Source organism: Platalea leucorodia, assembly GCF_965183815.1.
Source record: "Platalea leucorodia genome assembly, chromosome: 1".
NCBI classification, from domain to species: Eukaryota; Metazoa; Chordata; class Aves; order Pelecaniformes; family Threskiornithidae; genus Platalea; species Platalea leucorodia.
The window spans coordinates 153,991,765-154,011,166 of NC_138823.1; the positions used below are offsets into that span (position 1 = coordinate 153,991,765).

Genomic DNA, 19,402 nt, shown 5'->3' on the forward strand with positions numbered 1-19,402 from the left:
TGCGGCGCTGCCGCGTGGGTGCGTGCGTGGAGCGGGCCCGGCGGCTGCGCGGGGGCGGGGGAGGAGCGCGGCGGCCCCGCCGCCGGCGATGGGGCTGAGCCTCGGCGGGCCCGGCGCTGCCCGCCCGCGGAGGAGGGCTTAGCTGCCGCAGCCCACGCCGGCGGGCCGCGCTGCGGGGCCGCCTCCGCGGATGATCCGCCGGGGGGACCCGCCGGCGAGTGCAGCCGCAGGGCGCCGCAGCCGCCGCCTCTTCCCCCGCCGCTCCCCCTCGTCTCCGCCGCTGCCCATGGCTTCCCGCCGCCCCTGCTGACCGGCCGCCCCTCGCCTCCTCCCGAGCCGGGCCGGGCCGGGGCCGGGCCGAGAAGATGGGGAACACCACCTCCTGCTGCGTCTCCTCCAGCCCCAAGCTGCGCAGGAATGCCCACTCCCGGCTGGAGTCCTACCGCCCCGAGGCCGACCTGAGCCGGGAGGACACGGGCTGCAACCTGCAGCACATCAGCGACCGGGAGAACATCGACGGTGAGGGCGGGCGGGCGGGCGGCCTGGGGAGCCCCCGCTTCCCGTCCCCTCCCCTCCCCTCCCCGCGGCGGGGCCAGGGCTCTGCCCCGGGCGGCTCCCCCGCGGGTGGGGCCGGTCCCGCCGCCCTGCCCGGGCGTGGAGCCGCTGCCGTGACACCGAGCCCCTCCGTGCCGCGAGGACCCGGGTTCGGTCCCCGCCTCCGCCCCTGGGGGGGACGGGGGTTGCGGCACAGCTGCGCGGGTTTTAGCCTCCAGAGCTGCTCCGTTCCCCGGGCAGAGGCGTGCGGGACCCGTCCGGCCAGGGCTGGGCAGCGTCCCGGCCCCCGCCGCATCCTCTGGCGAGGCGCAGTGGCGGGGTCCCGGGCGTGCGCTGCCCAGACCCTTCTCCTTTCGGGCTGCGGGGGTGGCGCTGCCGGGGCGGGCCCGCACCGCGGCCCGGCGGCTCCCGCCCGCCTCAGGGGTGGGCTGCGGCGGGAAGGGCCCCTCGCAGGGCCGGGCCCGGCTCCCGCCGCGCCTCTGCAGGGGTGGGAATTTACAGGACAACCCCAGCCAGCAATACAAGTGGGAGAAATGTTTCCCATGACAACCTTCTCCTCCAGTGACTTTTCCTTCCCCTGTTACTGTCGTGATGAGGCACTGCTCTGTGAAACCGTGGATGCCTCCTTTCCCTCTCTGCCTCTGCAGTGGTATTCAAAAAAGCCATATTCCCGTTGGTTTAGTAATGACTGAATGTGCCGCTGTTTTGGCTAACCAGAACACAGCTTAATTTTAAAGATGTGGTTTAATGTATACATGTAATTTAGTTTTTGATTAGCTGAAGTATTTAGTCCTAAAACTTTACTTGGTAAAAGGTCAGCTACCTCATGGATTCGTTTACATGAACTGCCTTTGGTAGAAAGCCAGAACGAGGGACTTTGGTGCACTTCAATTTGACTGCCACATTTTTTTCATAGCTTATTCGATTGTGATTTTATTACAGAGTTTTATGTTGTCAGTTCTTGACACTGGCAAAGTTATGAAGCCCATAGAAGCAGATCGGTTCCCTCTCTGGTTAAGATTATTTCTTTTAATGAGATACATTTTGGGAATATGAGTGTGTTTTCAGATGTGTTTGCTTCATGCAGCTGAAAAATTGGAGTGTAACAAGAGCAGTAGGTGGAAAAAAAATATATAATGATCTGGTCTGAGAAAGGCAGGGAGATGAAAGAACCAATTGTTGATCTATGAATGATTAATTCTTCCCGTAGCAGTGTTGTCCAGCATAGCAGCATGCAGCCCTCTCTGATGGTACGGATTTCTCCATCTATACCAACACAGTCTGCAGTGAAGTTTTTGGTCAGAGATGTGTGGGTTTTTTGCTTTGTTCTTGATGTGTTTTTTTTTTTCTGGATGGGAAGAAGGGCATAGGTAGAAATAGTGAGTGTGTGTGCACTTGTTAAAATATGCATGTAATGCAGATAACTTCCTGCACCTTAGCGGTTACTTGCAAAAAAAAAAAAAATCTATTGGTTATTTGTTTCATTTGTTGGATGAAGGCACATGTGTGCTCTCTCTCTTCTCCTTTAAACTGCGGCATGTTTCAAGCCTTTTGTGTTAGTTATTTTTCAGTTTTGTTGGTTTTGATTTGGGACTGTTGGTGCAATGTCGCATTTTCAAATGGGCAATTCTGAAAAAGAACAAACAGCTTGCGTTTCCTTTTTGTGCCTTTTTATGGATAGAGTCTGAGAAATAAGTTCTCATTGAGGAGACTGATGGGCAATAAATATCTGTACACGTAAAACAACTGGAGATACTTTGGGTAAAACAGCTTTTTGAAGCGTGCTTTGTTGCAGGTCTGTTACCCTGGAGTCATAATCACTGAAGGTCTTTCGGTCAAAGATGGTAGACTGATTACTAAATGTAATAAGATGTTACTGTGTTTCTGAAATTTTATTTCCTGTTAGACTAGCTATTATGTTTTTCTTGTTAGATTGTTTGAAGTTGTATGGCATACAGATGTTTACAGATGAGGCACTGGGGTGGGAAAAAAACCCTTCACAACAGAGAACTCTAGTGATGTTTTTATCATTTTACAGTGATATTCTTTACAATGAAAGAACAATAGTCTTGTTTTCTATGTCATGAAGAGAAAATGCTGGATGTTGATTCCTTAGTATTCCTGCAAATCGTAACGTATTTCCAGGAGTTTCTCATATTGATAATGTTGCCAAATGTACTTTTTTTTTTTTTTTTTTTTAAGTGATGATGAAAGACTGATGCACTGAAAGGAAACTTTTTTTGACACTTCAGATTTATGTTTCTTGCTGTTCTTCAAGTGAGAGCCCTTCCATCCGGCTCAGTACATGTGGCAGTGACAGTCAGGCTCTCCAAGTGCAAATCCGTGTCCCTGGCAAGCGTTTACTTTGTGAGTGGTACTTTCGGGGACTGTAACCAATCATGACATGCAGTGTCTGAGTTAATACATTTCATGTGGAAGTTGCCTTGATGCTCATATTCGTGGAAATTCATGAAACATTTTATTTTTTGGAGTGAGTAAAGCCGCTTGAATAAAACAAGAACTTTTAGAACCTTTAAATCAGCTGTGGGCTGTGTAAGCCTTTCAGAGAGATGAGTGTTTTTCACTGTTGCAGGCCCTATTTCTGGCAGCATGAGAGGGAGAAAGATAAAGATGGAGGGATGTCAAACCTTTAAGAGTGATTTAACTGGAAGTTTTAGTACTAGTGGAACTGTTTGAAGTTTGCCAGTCTTATATACTTCATAAGGAAATATTCATCAAATCTGCATTCAAGATCATGCCTTTGAATTATCTCCTATAATTCAAGTACAATACCCAATCCAGTAACAGTTTTCCAAAGAACGGTTGGAGGAATTCTGCTTCAGTAGGGATGAGTTTTATAGCAAGATTTTACCTCTACGTCACTGGTACCTTGTCAGAAAATCTCAATTTCTGTAATATTTCACAACTGCTTATGAAGTGGTATCTGAAAGAGAAGGGAATTTTGAAAGAGATTTCATTACGAGGAATTTAGCGAATGACTTATTCTAGAGAATGAGAATGGTGGATTTCTCTTTCTTCCTTCCCCCCCGCCCAGTATTTCTAAGAAGGTAATGGACTTCTATAAAAATCCATACATGTGCAAAATTGCCTCTCTGAATATTGTGCAGTCACCAGAATGCTTTTTTTTTTTTTTTTTTTTTTTTTTTTTTTTGTACAGGCTCATGATAATGAAGAACACCTAACAGATTTTTGCTTGTGGTTTTTTTTTTTGAGAAAGAGCAAGAGGATAATGTAACATACAGAGGTTACCATCTGTTTTTGATGATTTATTGCTAAGGGGGAGCTTCAACATTTTCCAGTGCTTCACATTTAAAAATTTACTTTAGGAAAATTATAGCAGTGGATTCAAGACTTGCAGATTCCTAGCTGTATCTGTTTGCCATCAAGATATTTTTTTACAGCAGTGGTAATGACAATAAGTGGTAGAAACCTTAATGTATCGCATTCTGTATCTCATTTGCATATAAACTTCTGTCTGTGCAAGCCATGTAAGCATCTTGGTGTATGCACTGTTCAAAGCCTGGCTAGCTGGACTGACCGTAGTCTAGACTCCACTTATTCTTTACGTCAGCAGGTCACACAGCCAGACCCACTGGTGGTTTAACTTGTGAAAAAGCAGCGTGTGCTGATGTGCTCAAATGTGATTTCTCCGTTTGAGACATGATTTCTGTAGTAAGGTTTTCAAGTATGGAGCTGTAGGGAGGGGGCAAAGGGGATGTCTTACCACAAATACGATGGCGTGAAGCAAAGCTGATGCCCTATAATGAAATTGGCCAAAAGGCTGTTCTTGAAATAGAGACTAGATGGACTAGAGACTAGGCTATTTGAAGGAAAGACAGTTGTTAATGATTAGCCCCTTTCCTGTCTCGTCCTTCCCTCTCTTCGCCTGCCCTGCCGCCAGCCCTCCAAAAATCTGATTTTTTTTTTTTTTGCCCCCTCTTTGTAGACTCCTGCTAATGTCACTAGGTTATTTTTCATTGCTAGCTCAGATAATGTCATCCTGTGCAACTGTGCATCACTGATAAACCTCTTCAGCCCTTTTCATCGTGCGCCAATCATGTTAATTTTTTGCTGCATAATGCACAAGCTCCGAAGAATGGACTGTTTTTTTAAAAGCCATTTATTTGTTCATTTACATATTTTTTTCTCCATCTTCTTGAAACTGGCATATGGGAGTCTCTGAAATGAGATTAGTTAGTATTTGTGTATCGCTGTCTACTGGGTTTTATAAGAATTATGAGGTTTTAGCAAAATACAGGAAAGTTTTAAAACGTCTACCCCATATACCTAATGAAATTTTGCTGAAAGGGAATACTGGTGTTTTCAAGAGCTAGGGCATGATGGGCTTGCATGTTGTGAAGGAACTGACCTACATTCGCGAAAGTCAAGATATAAGCACTTCAGAAGCAAATTAAAGATCTAATATGTTGCACACAGACATTCCTGCGAACACCTGGATCATAAAAGGATAGCCCTTCTTTAAAAAAAAAAAAAAAAAGTCTCTTTGGTTTACAGAAAAGTCTCGTTCAAAAATTTTCTTGTTCCCTTAGCCGGAATTCCTGCACAGAGGTGATCTATATGCTTCTCACTACCGCTGTTTGCATTACCTACCTAAGCATTTGTCAGAGGTCATGTATCAAGGTACAACTGCAATTGTGTGCATCAAAAAATTAAAAATAGAGCCTGCTGTGGCCTACATTGCTGAATATATATCACAGTCCTATACTGCATGCTGCTAGTGATGCATACCTTGCAGCTTTCGTTTTTTCTTCTGCTCTCAGCTTCATCTGTTTGTTCTGTGCTGTGCCCTGCTTCTCAAAGAGGCACCATCACGTTGTACAAAGCCTTCCTAAAACCTCACTTTCGCATTGTTCACGTCGAATCAGTGAATTTACACCCTTTATGAAGTCAGTGTTCCCATATTTAGCTGTAGAAGCTTTCAGATGCACACATGCTAAGTCTAATCATATTTGAACATATTTCTAACCAGTTTTATTAGTGCACTGTCATCTGATTAAGATGTTCTTTGAAAGTGAGTTGCACATGATCAGTAGTCTTGGCTGGGTAAATTGGTACTTGAAGCAGAATGACAAGACTGAGAATTATAGGTCCTTGAAAATGGAAGGACGGCTGTATTTTGAGGTAGTTTTTTTCCTTTAGATTTTACATGTAATAAGAAAAATGTATTTAAAAGGAATGAAAACCTCTCTGCTGTGTGGTCATAGCTATTTTACGTAATTTTATGTGCTTACTGAAGGTTTTTCAGACTTCCAGGATATGTTTACTGCATCTTCAGGCCTTGCTCAAGGTCAGACGGTACGAAAAGCAGTCCTGAAGTTTGGCACCCACACGGTGGGACACCATTTTCTGCAACACGCTTTGCTGCACACATATGGCAACTTAACTGACACTGTGAAGGCCTTTTTCTCGCTGCTCTCTGTAACGTAGCATGAGGTCGGAAGGGGAATAAGCGAGCAGTGCCTAACGCTACCTAATAGCTGTCCTCGTCCTGCCAGCCAGCTGCAGATCAGGCACAGTCTAAATATCTTCCATGGATAATATCTTTACAAGAATATGAAATACACTTTACAGACTGAAAACATAAACAGTGTATGGCCTTTCTCTGAGCTTTCTATGTAGAAATGAATCTGAATTACTTTTGCAGCTTTACTTTTCCTTTGAACTTGGGTAACTAGAGCTTTTAAAATCTGTTAGTTGACATACGGTGTGGTCTTTTTTACTTCATCCTGCAGAATATTTAATATATGTGCCATACATCTCTGAAATGTATGTGAAGAGCTAGGAAATGTTAACAAACTTCTTTTAAATTTAAGAATTTGTTATTTAGATAGAATACTTCCAGCAGTATGCTTAGGTGGTGCCTTCACTGGAGTAGTTACCACTTCCTCCGTATCTTCTGTAACGGTTCTGTCTCCTTACAATCCAACTTTAAAAGCAAATACTCTAGAATTGCTGAAATGAACTGTTGGGATTCTCATGTTCCCCAAGCTGAAACTTTCTGCAGACGTTGACCAAAATTCAGAGATGGTTTTATTGAGCTCGACTTAAACTACTTCTGCTGCTGATTGTGTAGACCCCATATGCCATTGTAACCCATCCCCCTGGCCAGTTCAGTTTGAGCATCAGCAGCTCTTGAGCTTTTTCTGGGAGGACTAGCTTAAATTGAGAGCAGTCATAAGCCTGAACTGGAGAAGGAACTTAGCAGCAGCAGCATTGTCCTAAGACCAGCTCTTAGCTAGTATAGAAGCTGGCTAAGGAGTTGTGATTATGGCACTAATGAGAAATTACTAGTGAAAGCTGGTTGGAGAACTTGCATGAAATCCCTTTTTTTCCCCTTTGTTTTTTTGTTTGTTTCCTTTCTCGTCACGCTTGTAACATTTTGGGCCTGCAAACTCTAAAGGATTTATTAGACCAACTATCCTTCAGCTAAGACAAGTTTCTCAGATCAGCAAGAATGTACATTTTCCATAAGCTGGTGTTATTTACTTCTCTCTTTATTTCTTTGCAAAATAATTCTATTTCTGTTAAGTCCGGCTAATGTTTTAACAATTTTGCTGAAATACCTTTGCTGTGTCACCATAGATGCAGTTTGCACTGCAAAAGTTGTGCTCTTGTCTTATAGCTTATGATGGTTTCAACAAAATATATCCATAAAAGCAATGTTTTTATCACTGTGAGTGGCACCTTATTACTATCTTTGTTGGTATTAAAATGTTGCAGAAAACTGAAATATTTGAATGCTAAGACAAGTTCATGGAGTAGAGCTAATCCTAAGATTAAAAGTGAATTGTCATCCACCTCGCATAACATTTCCCTCATTTTTCTCCACTGTGGTTCTTAGAGGGGCAGAGCATCTGCTCTGCTACCTGTGTGATATCCTTCTCTCGTTGCAAGAAGAGTCAGCCTTCAACTACTCTTTCATAATTTTCTTTAAAAAAACAAAACAAAACAAAAAAACCCCCCAAAACCCCAACAAACCCAGCTTTAGTTAAAAAAAATTGTATCTCATGCTTTTTGCTTGCTTGTTTCCTTGTCTTCTCTGACACACCTGTGGCTGACATCCAGAAGATATCAGGTGGGAAGTGATTTACTTTCAACAGTATTGAAACCAGTATGAGACTGTGTTGAAATTTTAAAAACATCTTTTCTTTGCTGTATTTGTATTTCATTAAAAGTGGGAATTGATGAGTTATTCCTGAGTCCAAAAGTTGGATTGTAAGGAGACAAAAATATTACAGAAGACAGGAAGCGTTAACTGCTCCAGGTTTTTAGAAAGGCAGGCTACCCAAAATGTCATGATAGGGTGCCCTGTTACTAAATGAAGAGGTGAGACTGGTGGTACAGGGATCCTTTTCTAGATTTGGAGCAAAATTAGCAGATTATTGGCATGCTTAAAACTGTATCTGGTATGCAGTTTATCCCTGCACATTAGTATTCTGAGAAACAGTGCCTTTTTGTTGCTGTGTTGTTATTTGTGTGATGACATTTTACTGAATGCTTCCAACTGATAAAGAAACTTACTGCCACCTTTGTTCCTGGAAAGAACGCATTGATTTCGGATACTGAAAGTCATACTGCATGAGAGAGAAGCTATGCTTGATCAGCAAAGATGCTTTGAAATACTATAATACTATCCTACACTTTCTCGCTTCTATGCGAACCCTCTAAGGAGGGGGTAATTTAGGAATTGTGAGTGTATGTGAGGTTGTGTATGTGAAATTACTGGCAGTAGTTATGCTTCTGTGCTTGTACTTTTTTTTTTTTTTTTTAGTATTTATCAATAGTTTCATTTTACACCTAAATATACTGTGGTTTCTTTATCCTGTTCTCTGACTTTCATAAGGAAGGAGATTGCATTCGTTGAAGATCCAAAATTTGGGAATTGTAACTGGGCCTGAACAAGGCAGGACATGCTTCCCTGCTTCGGCTAGAAGAACCGTTGAGGCTGTGGTCAGTGAGCTTTACGAGCAGTAATACGTCTCTGAACTACTTTGTGGGCTGTGTTATTTTGTAAAATGATGCAAGTGATGTGAAGACCTTGAAGAAGGTCTTTCAGCATTTGAAATTAATTAGAGCTCTTGATTCCTAGGCTGATGATCAGAGTTTTAGATCTCATCTGTTTTTCTAGCTTGAAAAAAGTTGTCTCTATGTTATACCGTCATATATACAGTTTACATTCAGTAAGCTGTAGTCTCTACTAATTTGGTCTGCGTCCTCCCCACTTCCTCCTCCTCAAAGAATTCTGTTAAAAGAACCAGTGTGAAATACAGGTTAGAAAAAGTTATGATTGAGAACATGCAGATAATCCTAATAGAAATTTCTTAGTTCAAGATGGTTGGTTTGCTTGTTACAGAATTGCAGTCTCCTGTATGTCCGGGAGACAGTGTCACAGCTGCTGTGAGTCAGGATCTTTATAATGTGTTCTGATACCTGTTTGTTTTGTTTTGTTTTCATTTTGAAGGACTTCAAAGGACTCATTTTGGTTTTCTTAATTAAGTTTATGAAACTGTATAACTGAAATCAGAGATAAAATTCATAATGGTAGGTCCAGTTATTGCAGAACGTTTTGCCTAACCATTCAGTGTATTTTTCTACTGTGTCTGTACTTAGAAAAAAACCCCACAGTTTCAGGTCTTATTAGAAAGAATTTTATTTCTAGTTGCTAACACAGTTTCAACTACAGCTATAGGCAGGATCTTAAATTTATTCCATCCCCAAAGTCAGTAAAGTCTGTTGGGGAGATCTTACTTTAATTTGAAATTCTCTGCCATTATCACTATTAAAATAGAGAATGCAATTAACCTCTTGACATAGTTGTTCAGATATATGGTTTGAAATTCTAGTGTTTTGAATATTAAATAGAAATGAATGATAGATTTATTTGCATTTGGAATGAACATTTCCTGAAAAGGGATTCTGAAATGAAGATACAGGAGCTTTCTTCTTATTAGTATTTTGGTATTTCTTGCTATGTGGTTATATGTAGTAGATTTGAAGTTCAGATGTTAAAGTAAACATCAAGATAAAATCCAGCTTCACGAGTGAATGACAAGATCTTTTTCATGTGCCTCTACTATAAGCTATGTGTCAGTCCCACCTGATGCTCCCTATGAACGCCTAGCTCCCAGTGGCCCTCCGTTCTCAAAGCTTTTTGTTGTGACTATTCCTACTTGGCAGAAATCCATACGCGTTTTATTCAGTCAGTCAGTGGAGGTGGAAAGGGTGTGAAGAATTTGGAAACGCAATTGTATTTTAAGCTTTCAAACCATGCTTCCTGCAGCTAAATGTCCTCCTTCCTTTTAGGATAATTAATTTGGGATGATGTGTCTAGTATGCTGCATTGACAATACACAGTCATCCTCTCTGTGTCAGACATAGAAAGATAGAAACTGGAACTGGAATTTTACTGAGGGGTATGTGTGGTTTTTTGAGGGTTTAGGTAGGAGAAGGATTCCTGTAACTGAGGTGGTCCTGGAGATCCAGTCTGTGATAAAAATAACACGTAGGAGGAGAGATATAGCTGGTTGTTTTGTGGACCAGTACTGCCTTTGAAAGCTAAAGCAAACAAAAAAAAATCATTTAAAATTCCATATATAAACAGTGATGTAAATTCTACATCTAGTAACTTGTTTCCCCTTGGCAAAATGGATATTTAAGTGAAGTGGACATTGCCAAGTTAAATTTAACTCGAAATGAATGTTTTGTGAAAAGTAAGTTCTTGACCTCAAGTCACATTTTTTTTAAAAAAATATTGTAGTAAACAGTTATTTTTATAACAAGTACTTGAATCACAGTTTATGTCATCCAAACACTGAAGCTTTATGTTAACACATGAGAACCTGAACCTAAATTGAACAACGGCTCTTATATTTTCACATATCTGGTTGTGTGGGGTTTTTTTCTTTCTTTTTCTCCTTACTGCATGCTTTAATTTTTGAATTTAAATTTGCAGTTTAACAGCAGTGAAGTTATGCATGGATGTGGGTAGAAAAGGAGAAGACATCTTAAGGGAGAGCATCAGTAGTTCTTTTGTTGCTGGGTTTTGTGGATTATCTCAAAATAGCATCACATGGATATCAGTGTTATTCTAGAAAAAATTGTGTGTTACTACTGGCTTATACACAGTGGTTATTCAAGCGAAGTATGGTACTTTTTGAGGTTGTGACTTCTGCCAAGCATCGTATGCTAAGAGAAGATAGCTGCTCGCTGTGGGCAAGCCACTGCATGATGGGACTGGCGTGCGCAGCGAGGTCCTGGGCACGCCGCTGGTGTCTTCGTTTCCTTCTGCTCCTGGTGGCCAAGGTTAGCTGAGGGCCTCTTCTGTTACTGGGTTGCTGGATAACTGTGCGATGTAAACCCAGCATGGCTTTGTCCTTGGGATATTTGGGAACTTCAGGAAGCTCCAGAAGTGAAGGCTAGACCTCCTGGCTTTGTTGGGAATACAGACTAGGGTTAGGTAGCAGACTCTCCCTCCGATTTTTTTTTTTTTTTGTGTGTGTGTGTGTGTTCTTGAATGAAATCTTTGTACCTAAGATTTTATATTTAACAAATGTTTTGGAAAATAGCATTATTAAAGTAAAACGTTGTTCTCTCTTTTTTGTCATGTTGCTGATATAATGTTAAAACTAGCTTTGAGCTGAAAGATAAATACATGTCTTTTTGATTATTGCCCTCCTCCATCCCTGTAGCTTTAGCAAGATTGTCTGATTTTTCTCTTCCCCCCAACCCCTTTTTTTATATCTCTGTCATAGTCTGCCTTACTTGACTCCTGCCTATGCGTCTCAGCCCAACCTTTTTCTACCCACAACGTACAGAAGTTCCTGTCTCTGATCTCATCACCTCTTATTTGACCCCTTACGTTTTGCCGTGCTTTTTGAGCAATGAGAAGTACACAATACATACAGTGCATTCGAGAGCAGGGTCTGTGTGATGACTCCAGGACGGCCTCATAACCTTTAATGTTGATTTCAAAACCCTGTTTTAGATTACATCATGTTTGCATTTCAACATTTGCTGCACATTCCTAGTTTCCTACCTCTTCTGCATGTGTTGCAGCCAAGCAAACAAAATAATCCTTGTTCTCTCAGATCTGTGTGACAGTTACTCACATATGGGTAAGATTTCTGTATTCCCTCCCCGTATCTTTGGACTTTTAAGTAGCATTGAACGTGTTTTTTGATTTCTATGATTTTCTTGATGACTTTTGGAAATGTGTGCTTTATGATGAATTTATGTCCTGGATTACAGTTTGGGATTACAAATAAACCACAGTCCATAAATTTGTAATTCTTTAAATGGGTTCTGAAGCTGTGTAGGTTTTTTTCTTTTTAAAGAGTAGTGGAACGCATATACACTGCTTTCTTCTAAATAAAAAGCTGAAAAGAGATTTAGTTAGTAGCAGTATTAAGATTTGCAATTCATGGAAGAAATTTCTTGGTAATTACGGTCTCTGTAATTGATACCCTGCCCATGCTTCAATGTGTCCAGCTGTATGTAAATCTTCTCTAACTACATATTTTTGCATTTCTTTCCTCATGTAAATGAGGAATCTCCTTGGTTTCCATTTGGGGACTCAAATCTGATTAATTTGGCACCGCCTAATTGAAAGGCAGGATCTGTTGCTGAAAAAGGTTTTTCCTTGTATGGAGGGAGTGCGAACGTGCAACTCCTGAGCTCAGTGGCGGCTGATGGGACTGGTGACTGGCCTGTTCTGGCCAGGGCTACCCGGCAAACCAGGTGGCCCCCTGGGGGTTAGCAGGGCAAGGAGGGCTGCTGCGCTCTCACTGCTGGGTTGCTGGGGTCCGGCTGCACGTTCAGCCCAGCCCTGTCCCGCTGGGGTACGGTGGGACCGAGAGGGAGTTTTCATCTCCCACTTGTGGCCCATGTCTGGTACTCTTCCTTCCCTTGGTTTTGTTGCTCTGTGGCTCTTGTCCATGTGAAGGTTTTAGTTTGTGGCTCTGTAAGTCAGAAAGGCTCTCTAGCTCTGTTGTCAACTTCTTCTCTTAAAAAGTGTTTTGCAGAAAGTTGCTGAAATGATCATGAGTGCTTTCTGTGCTCTACTTGCTGGCCATGCCATCGTCTCCCCAAGCAGCTCCTTCAGTCCAAGGACGCTATGCTAATCAAACCTATAGGGAATGTCACATGTGAAGTCAGCGCACTGCCAAGTGTTGCTGTAGCTGTATGACTTGACTTGTCGTCTTATGTGACAGAAATGAGTGGAGGCACCTAGATCTCAAGAGAATGTGCTGACCTGCTTGAGCCAATGTCAGTTCTTACGTGGGGATTTTAAGTCTGTTTTTCATCAAGGCAAAATAGTTTTGATGCAGGTATACCAGAAATAAGCTGTTAAAGATAACCTATCAAAAAATGGGGGGGGGGGGGGGGAGGGGGGGGAGGTACCTCCTGATATAACCGCTTTGGCAGGGGTGCAGCAGTATGTAAGTATTGTGAAGCTTCAGTTCAGCAGTGCACGTAAACTGAATACTCAAGTCCATTGCTAGCTGTAAAGCGCTTATATTTGCAATGATATGAAAGCATCTGAGCTTGTTCTTATCTTGCAGTTAAGTCCTATAAGTTTGTTAAACAGGGCCTGTGTGAGAATAATGCTTGTTAAAATAATTGAGAACATGGAGCTTGCTCTTCCAAGATGCTTAGCATTCAGTTGTCTGCTCAGCAAAGCACTTGTTGAGAGAGGATATTGCGTCTGATTTATAAATAGTCCTATTACAGTTCTTTCTTCAAGTAACTCAGGTACTTTTTTTTTTATATATCTGTTAGAAAGTAATAGGGAGAATATGTGCTGCTAAAGTTTTATTGTTGATGTCTTCAAGAGAGTTGGTAATATCTAGCTGTAATCTAGAAAATAATTTGACCCAGGAGCCTGTTTGATCTCTGGAAAGATCTCTGCAGCATCTTTCAAGTAAGAGTCTGACAATATTTACTTATTGTTTGGAGAAAAAACTAAGACTTGGTTCAGGAAAACGGTTTTGTGTCATTGCTAAATGGCATTATCGCTGTCTATCTTGCTGTCTGGGTCTGGTTTCTTTGTTCACTTGCTATATTTTCATTGGATCCTTCCCTTCTCTTTTGTCTTCTGTTTATCCCTTTGTGGCAAGGTTTATTGTTTTGCAACAAGTAAGCTTTCTTATCCTAACAGGCTGAAGTTATTATCCAGGACTGGGTCATGATGATAGCATTTTTTGATCCCATAAATAAACTTGTGTTTAGTGTATTTTCTTAATGGAGCTTAAAACAGATGGAAGGAAAAGGTCAGTTTTCCTATGATAATATGTAGCAGTTAGCACCAGGCACGTGCCTATGTATCTTAAATAGATAGCTAATACATTGGTAGTTACCATTAATTATTTCCATTAGCTTCATTCCTTTGATTAAAAGGGATCATTATCATCTCCAGGGTGGTACATTGACCTAGTAAACAATGGAGAATCAGAAATTACTTGCAAATGAAGGTTGTTGTGATGAACAATACTCTTTATGTATTCATGCCCGTGCTTATTAATATAATATATTAATAATGGGTGACTTATTTGTGTTTTCAAGCTCAGACAGCAGTAAAGAAATGTCCTCACCTCTCTGTTTACCAGAAAGATGGGATTAAACAAAAAGGACTGATGAGATTTACAAAGAAAGCTGAAGGCAATTTGGGTATTAAATAATCTTGCAAATACTGTGCCTGGCTCTGGGGAAAAGAATTTATTTTTAAGTTAATATATGTCCTCTTCCCCTTAATGGAAATTCTTTTATTTCTCTTTATAAAAGATTTTTATTTTTTAAAGACAGTATCTTGATGCTGCAAGCTAGCATTAAAAATAACAGTAGGCATCTTTCAAGCAAAGCAATCTCCATGTCAACAAGTAATATTTGTGAGAGAATTAAAAGCCCTTGAAACACATTAGAAGACATATGGGGAATGGGTAAGGAAATACTGTTTTATTCATTGGTACTACAGACTGTAGTAGGAATTTCAGTGTCCCTAAATTGCTTGCTTAAATACCCTTCTCTCAGCTCTAAAACTCACTTAGGGTTAAATACTAGTATGTTGTAAATAAGCTTAACTAAACTCAGTGGAATTACCTTTAAGAATATTTAGCTCTAATTTTCCAAGGTGATGTCTCGAGGCAGCTCTTGAAGTCAAAACCAAGTTTTGGGAGTTCCTTCAGGCCGCGTCAGTTTTCTGCAGACTGTAAAAAAAGAAATGGAGAGGTTTTCTGCCAGTTTAGATCAAGTAAAAAGTTAATCTGGTTCTTGTAGTAAAATTGCTTCCTTGAAAGTAAAATAATGCTGTAAGATTTATGGAATAGGTTTGGTTTTGGTTGTGGGATTGTGGTTTGTTTTTTTTTTTTTTTTGTCTATTTGTGTATTTATATACATATGTATATATTTATATATGTATATATAAAAAAACCCCACAACTAAAACCTTTCTATAAAGAAAATCAGGGGTTCTGTGTGAATGTAGAAGCCATTGGGGCATAGGTTTCTGCCAGGAACACGTAAATCAAATAGAGCTGATAACAGCCAAAGGCTTATTTTGCTAATTCCTTCACGCCTCTGTACACTGTACAATAGGTCGTCTTGACTTTTATTGTTTGTTCTAAAAAAAAAAAAGGGGCGAAAAATAACCTTCCTGTTTGCAATCAGAAACTAGATATCCTTCTGGGTTTTGGTCCTTAGTTCATGGCTCACACAGGAGTTTTTCATTCTCACCGCTCCTGGCTGAAAATTGTGCTTGCTGTCAAGGCGCGAAGGAGGCGTACTGAGAAGCGCCTTGTGGGACTGGCGCGGTGAGCAGCGCGGGGCGTGCTCGTTGGGGTGTGCTCGTTGGGGTAGTTGGTTGCGATGTATGTAAGACAAGATCAGCAACTTTGCTCTCCTGTGGAAGATGAATTTAGCATTAAATGATACATTTGACTTGCAGTTTTCTTTCTGAGTGAAGTTCAGCAGTGCGTCTACTTACAGCTTAATTTATAGTTGCTTTGGTAGTTGTTACAACCTTGAACTATGGAAATCCTTTCCCACCTTTTCATCCCCCTTGTGGGTTTTAGCAAAGGACAGATTTTTTTCCTGTCTCCAATATTTTCTCTGTGAAAGTGTATTTAGAAGGTAGCTGACCAACTGCTCTTCTGTCTCCCTCTCTTCCTCCAAACTAAGGGTCTGTTACTGCCTACGTTATTTTCTGATGAGTATTTGCTATGTATATGCTATGCTAAGATATTTACTGTATATGACTGACTTTCATAAAGGCAAACCACTTGATTACTCTGTAAGGTTAAAAAACAAATGGAAAATAAGCCTTTACTAAATTTTACCTCCTTTCAAAAAGTGCCTTACATACTCGTCTTCAAGTGTTATATTAGCATGTAGCAGAGAACTTGAGAAATGACACATTTGGTCAAGCCAATGTCTCTGACAGCAGTGGCTGCTCAAAATGTGCATAGAAACATCTGCCCCATGCTGTATTAGATGACGAGTCTTACAGAACCGAATACCCGTAAACATGTAAAAGACAGAGACAAGAAATAGAACTGTCTTTGGATGTGACCTTATTTTTAAAGGAAAGATGATACTAGCCTTAAAAAAAAACCAAATTTACATTGCTTGTTTATAAACTTCTGTATTAGATTTGGGTTGCTTCTGGTACAGGAAAGTAAGTTTGTGGGATCGTTTTGGGGTGCGCTCCTGTATTTCCCTGGCAGGAGGGCACATGCTGGAGTCCTACAGAAATACGCTGGTACGCGAGCAGCAGGCATCCTTAGATATTTGACGCTTTAATTTTGCTGGGCCTAGGCTACATTGAGAGTCCATAAGCATACTGTGACAAGTTTTCAGAGTCAACTAGAATGTTGAAAAATACCAGTTATTTTTGTTTGCTTAATTTTTTTCATAACAAAAAACAGAATTCTGAAAGACAGTTATCATCAGAAACTGCTAAGTTTTATAAGGACATGCAAATCAGGTTAGATTTTCAACGTGAAATATGATTTTAGTCCTTATGCAGTGAAATTGCATGCCCTTACAGACTGATGTTTGCTTTTGGCCTTAAAGGGAAGAGCAAGGGGTCGACTTTCTCAGAGTCAGTTACGGAAATGCATAGGCTTTCCAAAACTAAGTTACTAGTTTGCTTCAGTCCTGGCCTCCTCATTTCCGAGGGAGCTATAGGTCAGCCTTACGGTGCCTATGGTTCTTAACTTTTTTTTTTTTTAATGTAGAATGCTGGGGGTGATTTGGGTATTACATGGCTTATAAACACTGTTTGGTGGGAACGTAGTGAAACCATCAGCTGTGCTTCATAGTCTGGCTTTTCCTTGCCTAATAGTAGTGTGCGAAGGGGGAAAGAAACTGGAAACATGAAACTTCTGTTAACAGTTACGTTTTTTGCTGCTCTGTGTCTTGGAGAGCATTGTTAGCACACTGAGAAGAAAACTGGATTTGTCTTGGGAAATGCGTTACTGGATAAAAGGACATGTTTGCTTGTAGAAGAGGTGTCTTCCAGAATGTACTGCACTTGATTATATAGGCAGATTTAGTAATTGCAAAAGTTACATACTTGAAAGGTAAGGAAAATTCCGAGGTTAAGCTAACGTTGAGGACTAGCCACATGGTGAAAGTGGATGTGCGTATCAAATCTGATGGTGCCTTAAACAATATATTAGGGGAAAAAAATTTCTACCATTCTGCCCCCGCCCCGTCCTGCACTTATTCACAAGATAGATACTCAAGGAGGAAGCGATACCGCAATTTGAGACCACAGTCAAGTGTTCATGCATTTGTGGCGTTATTGTTTCGGTTCCCTTTCATTTCCAACGAACAGAAGAACCTTTTCAAAGATTGCATTTCACAGAGGAGTAGTGCTCAGAATAATCAGTTTAGCATAGTCAACAGGTGACATTCTAGACTGTAATTTTTATGTATTTTATCTAAAGCCTGTCCAGGACACTGATTAAGAAAATACTTTTACTTTCACCTTTTACCCCAGCAATTTTTGGCTAGTTAAAAAAAATAAAAGATTTAATTTCTATACATGCCTTTGCATATCTTGATTTGAAGTCTCATGAGGAACCCAACAGATAAAACGTACAAAATGCTATGCTGCCAGTATTTTTGAAACTGCCCCTTATCCAGCTCAAATTCTGAGGTTTGAAGTCTTGTCCATTTTTTAATACAGCTTCTATCATTGTTTTAAAGCCCTCGCCAGTCATTTCTGAAATTGCGATAAAATCTCTACATTGTCTGATGCTATTTTACAAAGTCTGGATATGAAGGTAAATAGAGAGGTGATATTATTCTGTCATCTCTCTGTTATTGCTTGCTGTTACCTACTTCTAGCCACTGCCTGTGACTTCACGGGTGTCTCAGAGGCTCCGTTCTGCTTCTTTCCTGAAAGTAAAAGTTTTATACACAGGCAATAAACAACCCTTTGGCGTTCTGCAGTTTCTTGTATCATCTTAAGATAAAAGAAAACCAGCTGATAAGGACCTCCAGTGCAAGTGTACAGTGTGACATGGAATATTATCTGCAAAATGGGCATTTTAGCAGAGTATCCCCTGCCCGGTGGTGGTCTCTCAGTTGCATTCTGTATCTTACCTTCATGAGATGTGTTCAGCAGCGGTAGCTGTGGCAGGGACAAGGTACAGCAGATGTGTTTCTGCTCGGAGGTGGCTATATTTAATTGGTGGATGAACAGTCAGAGTCCACTACCAGTTTTAATCCTGTTATTGTTTTCTTAGCTGGAAATTGTTCAGTGATGGGCACGGAAACTCCAGCTAGGCAGACGGAAAGACAGCAGAAGGCTTTTAGATTTAACAAAATGAAAGTCTTTGCTTTGGCATTTACCATTTCATGTCTTTCTTCTGTTTGAAGTTTGTCGCTAGGGAGTGGAAGAATGTTGCTCTAATTAAAGAAAAACAATTGCAAGCAGGTGTTAATATTGTTAATTCTGGTTTGTGTTTGTCCTTTCAGCTGTATCTGCTAACCAAGATACATAAGCATTCTGTCATTTTGATAAGATTAAGTGAGCTCTTAGACTACTAGTAATTCATTCCAGTTTTATTTGTATTGCCATTGAAATATTCTTTATGCATTCATTACAGATTTTCATGCTGAAAATAAAATTTTCTGTTATTCATGAACACTGCTTATTTTCTAATTCAGTTGGACTTCCTTACCTCCTGCTGATTGATGCGCAGAAATCCCTGTAGACTACTGAAGAATTGCCTGCTCTCTAGATGCCTGTTCTTGTTTTTTCCTTGTTCTGAATAGTTAAATATGCTGGTTTTGAAATGAATATATTTTTAGAAGCTTCTCGTTACAATTGAAACCCTACCAATTTACTTCCAACATTTTCCATTTCAAGTGATCCTTTATAGTCCTCTTGACTATTTTCTGCTCTTTTTTCTCTGCTGCTGTGTGAAAAATGTCCTTTTGCATTGGGTAAATTCACTGTTTGCTGATATGCTCAGCTGTTTTATAATATGCTTGTTCTTAATTTTTTTAAAAATTTGAATAATCCTTCTAGTAACAATGACAATTCCCACATATATCTATTTGCTTATATATATATATATATACACACACACACACAGGTAAAATGGAGAACGATTTGGGACTTCTGATTGTTTATACACTGCAGAATATTGAGAACTGCAGGATACTAGCAAAACACAGCAAAGTGGTACAGAAGCCAAAATACTGTTGTGGAGATTCTAAGCAAATATAGTGTCTCTGTCCCTCCCTCTCTGTTTATGTATTACCCACTGCTTATTAAATGTTTATTTACAAAATAGATG

General features: G+C 40.6%; 1 protein-coding gene across 1 annotated transcript in view; it reads left to right on the plus strand.

Annotated features, from left to right (window-relative positions):
• The first annotated feature begins 289 nt into the window (after window positions 1-289).
• The window catches only part of CCNY (cyclin Y), a 126,010-nt gene continuing 106,897 nt past the window's right edge, over window positions 290-19,402 (plus strand). The window contains exon 1 of the mRNA XM_082306089.1: window positions 290-519. Coding sequence (XP_082162215.1) covers window positions 366-519 — 154 coding nt within the window. The 5' untranslated portion in view covers window positions 290-365. The remainder of the gene's footprint in view (window positions 520-19,402) is intronic.